Source organism: Chondrus crispus, genomic scaffold (genome assembly GCF_000350225.1).
Source record: "Chondrus crispus Stackhouse genomic scaffold, scaffold_144, whole genome shotgun sequence".
Lineage (NCBI taxonomy): Eukaryota > Rhodophyta > Florideophyceae > Gigartinales > Gigartinaceae > Chondrus > Chondrus crispus.
In genome coordinates, this window is record NW_005179012.1 from 180,495 (window position 1) to 186,301 (window position 5,807).

The window sequence follows — 5,807 nt, forward strand, 5'->3', positions numbered from 1 at the left end:
CATGGAATGCTGCAATTTTGCCGGTTTGGAAGGACCAGATCCAATCTGAATTCACGAAATGGAGGTTTTTGATTGGCTGAGGACAAAAGAGAGCGGACTTGTGCAGCATCATTTCCATTTGGAAACCGCCAATTGGCGTCCAGAAGGGTGCATCATGGACCTGTCATGCCACAGTTCCTTTGAGAGGCCATTTTGTCTCACAAGCCCAAGCCCGCACATTCGATCCAACCTCCGCTTCCAGCGCTGAGCGATGCCTCAAAGAAGCAGCAAAACTATCCCGCAAGGCTGAGCTACACGCTCAATCTGTCGTTGCCGTACCTGCGAAAGCGCCGTTTACCAAAATGTACATCGATACCTCATCTCCACACATCTAGCCTTTCACGGGAAGTGGCCTCATCTAACCAATAACTTAATTCACAAAAAAACAGCAACACCGCTCATGACGACGTCTCCGAGTCTCGTCTCACCATCTCATTCCACATATCCTTCAGCGCCTCAACTGAGATCGTACTCGTTCCATCCACCCGTCCCTCCGGTCCATCTTCCAAGCTCCCATCCTCATTCAGCAAGCTCGAACTCGTCTCCCTCTCACCTCCCAGCCACCGCACCGACAGCCTGTCGGGACCACCGCCCATCGACCCCTCCGCCCTCACACTCCATAGCTCCGTGCTGATAGACAACGACCTATCTCCGTCAGTTGCCCGCCGCCCGGTATCCTGTGACGAAATTGCAGCGGAGCTCGACGGCGCCTTTGTCGTCAGCGAGCTGCTCACCTGTGTAGTATCTGTCATGGTCCCCTCTGCGATGACGGAATCTATCTCCGGCGCGGGCGCCGCGAAAGATCGATCGTCGTTTTCGTCGTAGCTGGATGCGTCCCCGCTATTACGTGGTTCCAGCTTTTCGAAAGAGCGAAGCTGAGTCTTCCGACTGCCCCGCAACGACGGTTCAGACCCCAGTCCGTCGCGACGGTCTTCTGTGAAGCGACCCGATCCAGACTTGAAGTTGAAAGCCATATCCTTTGGCTCGTCGTCGTCCGAGCTTGAAGATAGACTGTAGTTCTCCGAAAAGTAGTCGATTCCCATTGAGCCTTGTCGCGCCAAATCGTCATCACTTATTGAATTCGCAGATCCGCCACGGCCAGAGATAACGCGTCCTATCCTGGTGTTCGACTATCCTGGTGTTCGACCTGTTGGCAAGCGCGGCTAGTGTCAGAGCAGGACCGGACCCGACTCTCGCAGCTGAAGATGGCTGAGTACTTGACTCGCCTGCGCTCGCAGCCGTGCTAGCTGCAATAGCTTTTCGAGTCACGAGTCGTAGTCGAGGAATCGGTGGTTCCGCTTCTGTCGATCTATTGCTTGAAGTTTTTGTGAGAGCGCCGGCAGAGAACTTTCTTCGCAGCGCTTCTAATACTTTTGGTCGTTTTGTAGTAGCAAGAGCTTGCAGAGCCGAAGAGTCAATGACAGTCTCCTCAGCGACGTGTTCGGACTCGGCATCGATTGACGCAAAGGCTGCCAGCAGCGTATCGGCCTTGGCAAAATTGGTACCGCCATCGCCACCTCCGCCTCCCAAAAGGGAAGATAACGCACCTTGGCCACCGCATGAAGAGCTTCTCGACAAGAGTCTACTCGAGTTTGTCCTCGTCAACGGGACTGTGCCCGGTTGGCTATTCAGGCCATCTCGTGAACCACTTGCTTCCGACAAGTTTCGGAGCGAAGTCCGAATCTCCAACTTCTTCCAAGCTGCTTCCAAGTTAGCCTCATCTCTCGCGTTCTTGAACGCCACACTATCCAAGCTCGGTTGCACGCTCTTGTCGCCACCTTCGAGCACGGCGTCATAACAGTGTTGCTCGACGTTACTTTCCTTTCCCAGCGGCGACACATCAAAGGGAAGCCCAGTCTCTGAACATAGCCTCAAAATCGTCTCTGTGCACTTGCCTCACGTCACTGCGTCAACAACCGCCCGCAGCGCCGACCAAGGTGGCGGACGCATCGCAAGCAGGACGTCTGTATGCAGATCGCGGCTTGTGCGATGAGGAGCTTGGCGACGACGAGGCGCAATGTTGGCGACGGGTAGGCCACTAAGGTTACCTCGATTGGGAACCGTATCCCCCTTATTATACCCAAGGGTACAGAATGATGTCGGAAGGCCCCTCTGCAGATTCCAGATCATTGTCGATGAGCTGATCTCATCTCAAGATGATCTCGATATCTGATCAGATAAGATCATCTCACGACTTATCTAAATGAATCATAACGCGATTCGATCACCCATGCCTCCAGTGCATCCGAGCTTAAGGTCCACTGCCTCCCCAACCCAGTCTTTCTTCATCACGCACCCCCGCCATGCCGTCGTACCCTTATCCTCCCTCACCGTATTCCGCTGCATACTGGTCTCAATCTCAAGATCAAAATTACAGAATCAGTCTCCAGTTGCCCCCAACCCGCCCGCACGTTGTCTTTACCTATACGGGGCACACCAGTACGGACAACGTCTTCACTGACATCTTGCCAAACCGAACCTCTTTCGTCGCATGGGATTCTTTTGCCTCCGCTGTTCAACAAGCCAGGGATGACAATGCCGAACACAACACTAATTTGTCGTCTGAAGAATTGCTACAGGTGATGGGCACATTCGTAGGCGCTCATGTAAACCTCACCGGGCAAGTGGAAATCACAGACGAGGCCTCTGTCTCCGGCCTCGTTTACGACGCCTATTGTTCCGTCGCAGCAATCCACCGACTTCTGGACAGCGCGAATACAAGACTTCGAACCGCCCATCGCGCAAAGTTACCTTCCGCCTTGTTTCGTTTCGGCGGTTCCCCAACAATCGACTTCGTTTTCATGGTTTCGGACCTCCTCCTCGCTGATGTCCGGTCTCGCCATCGCCTCGTGGCCGTTGAAGTCAAAAGAGCCAGATTCCCGCTCACTGCCAGGGGTGTGGTACCCAACACCCCCGCCCATCTAGCTGAGCTACATAACACAGACTACAAAAGTGGCGCACCGGCGTGGTACATCAGAATGATGTCACAGGCTCTTACATATGCGATGCACACCAAGAACGGATGTGTTATCGTAACAAATCACAACCACGCCATGTTCATGAAGATTGAACCCACGCAGAACCACACCGATATATGGAAGCTCCAGGTGAAGGTTTCCAAACTCTACAAATGCAACGCTCCGGCCAGCTCCTTCCACGCTGTTCTGGCCATTCTACGAAAGAGCATTGCGGCCGAAGATATATCCTCCTCCTTGAAAGACGCTTTCAGACAGTTGCAAGGTCAACGTCTCCCCGCTCGGCGTACTCGTAGTCAGACCAGATCTGCCACATTGCCCCGGGGAAGGTCCCTGAGGTCTGCGAGCCGTCGTTCTGGTTCTGCCTCTTCCACGGCGCCTCCTGTCCGTACAGTACATGACGCAACTCCTCAGCCTCAACATGTCGACTCTGCTGCTGAAACCGTGCTCGCGTCGCTCTACCAGCCACAGCTCATTCGCGAACTGATGGAAAGTTCTGACAACATCATCACGGCTGACGGACACTCAGCTGTCTTGCGTAGCCGGTACAATGAGCTGGACGTAGCCGTGAAGTATTGGAACTGCGCCACGAGGCTTGGTCTACGGATGCTATTGAACGAGATTGACGTGTACGAGGAAGTGGTGTCGAAACACTCACACTTGCTGGGCACAGTGTTGCCTCGCCTCGTTGCTCTTTGGAAGCAGCCGCCGACAGACGCTGTGATTGTCTCAGAATACGTCGGGGAAGCTTTGACAAGGCGGACTGACAGTTCCGCAAAAACGGAACTACTCCTTGGAAGCAAAGTGTTGGATACTAATGACTGTCGCCTCCTTCAAGATGCCGCTTTCGAGGCGCTTGAAAAGCTTCACAGCACTGGGCTGCGGCATAGGGACGTGCACGAAAGGAACATCAGAGCAACGCGTGAGGTGGGTGAACGGGGTGATGTCATATGGAAGGTATGGTTCATTGACCTTGGCCTTGCTTCCCTTTCCGGAAACTTGGATGAAGCCGCACAAGATGAAGATGAGCTCTGGAGGGCCACGTACTACAGTGGTCCCGCGCTATAAAAACCACCCCGTGCATTCGTCCTTGGAGTGTTTCTTATCAAGGCGTGTCTCTCAAAGCGCCGGCCAATCATATCTTCATTCTTTAATTTTTTTCAAAAATAAAGAATGAATAGCGCTCGTACGCATTTTTGCTCCCAGATCTCATCCCTCGGACGAACCCCTGTGTCGCAGACCTCAGCGTGTCTCTTACCGAGGCGTGTTTAATAAAGATGGGTTTAATATCGCGGGACCACTGTACTCGGGAAACGACGCGGAGTGACGAAAAGCTCGATCTCTGTAATGCACCGCTTTCCGATAACTACTGTAAGAACGAAACCTTGTTTTTGTCTCCTGCATAACTCCTTCGATGAAGCTGTCGACATCGACATCGACAGCTTCCTTAACTTTCCTTGCACATCCTTGTCTATCGTCCAGTGTGCTGCGCATGTAGCGCAAATAGACATGAAGCTGCCTTAGGGCTCAGTCAAACAAGCGGCAGAGAAATCTCACCAATTCACGGGCTTCACAAAGCGTAGCCCATTCTTGCCTGCGCGACTGTCCCGTCCTGATGGCCACAGTTGATCTTTTCTTTATCCACGTCTCCCCGTTAACTCGTGATAGGCCAGTAGCTCCGCAGCAAAGCATTTAGGGACCGAGCGCACACAATGGACCACAACTCTGCATTTTGGAGATGTTCACTTATCTTCAACCTCTTGGCACATGCTCTAGTCTTTTGTGGTCAGCCGATAAAAACCTTTTTTGAGGGTGTTGGAGTATTTGCTTTAGTCGTGTTCTTTGCAGGTAAATACCGCAATGTCATTACGAGACAAGTGCTTTCACTTCACATTTCATGATCAAACTCAAATCACAGGCTTGCAACGAAATTTCTTAGTTTTGTGTCATTTTTCAGGATTTCGCGAATGACCGGGCACATATTCGGACCTTGTGAGAAGCTACCAACACTAAGAATAATATAATCTCCTCCGCAGAAGCTTTTTTACGTGTTCATATATGTACAATCATAGTAAAGAAGGCCCGACGCCGAACTGATACCTTTCAAATACCGACTGCGGTAAGAGCAATCATCATGGTATCGCAGTTTGACTCTGTGTCCTATTTCGCTTTTGTCTCAAGTTCATTCTCGGTAGTAAAAGTGGCCCCGCCTCCGATAATACCCCTAGTAGCAACCCATTTCAGTGCTTTAATGGAGTTAGATTCGAACTCAGAGAGATCTGGCTCTCAGAAACCTATGCGGTTTGATTCCACAGTTGCGTTCGATATCGCGAAAAAGGATCTGGACGTGGTACGTTAAGAACGGCAAGCGATTCCATGCGTTCTCTATTCAACTTTTCATCACAAAGCAATACTGACGAGAACTGTTTGCATACGCAGGAGGCTTCCCCAAACTGTGACATCCCGGAAATCGTGGCAGCGATTGAGAATGAGACCATGTCAATATTTCGCGGATGGCAGAGTTTTTGCGTTCTGGTTCTGAATCGCAACGCACAGTTATTCTTTTCGAGCTTGAGCACATGCTCGATATTTGCTTTGAAGAGACTATAAAATGCTTGCTTCCTGTTCTTTGTGATAGAATAGGTGACTGGTCCATCGAACTTCATATTTCTGCAGCCGAGGCTCTGGTCAATGTCATGCAAAAACCGATACTGAAGCGCATTTCAAAGCTTATATGCGAGGCAGCATTCCAAATCGTCACAAGATCAATGAGTAGTGACATCTTTGAAGCCT

General features: G+C 51.4%; 2 protein-coding genes; one reads left to right on the forward strand and one right to left on the reverse strand.

Annotated features, from left to right (window-relative positions):
• Window positions 1–437: 437 nt before the first annotated feature.
• CHC_T00008998001 (putative enoyl-CoA hydratase) lies at window positions 438–1,082 on the reverse strand. The gene has a single exon (XM_005713665.1). It carries the CDS (start codon window positions 1,080–1,082, stop codon window positions 438–440), a length of 645 nt encoding a protein of 214 aa, XP_005713722.1.
• Window positions 1,083–2,342: 1,260 nt separating this feature from the next.
• Window positions 2,343–4,219, forward strand: CHC_T00009210001 (protein kinase). XM_005713666.1 is given in 2 exon segments: window positions 2,343–4,082; window positions 4,083–4,219. 1 exon segment carries the CDS (start codon window positions 2,343–2,345, stop codon window positions 4,080–4,082), a length of 1,740 nt encoding a protein of 579 aa, XP_005713723.1. The 3' UTR covers window positions 4,083–4,219.
• Window positions 4,220–5,807: the final 1,588 nt, after the last annotated feature.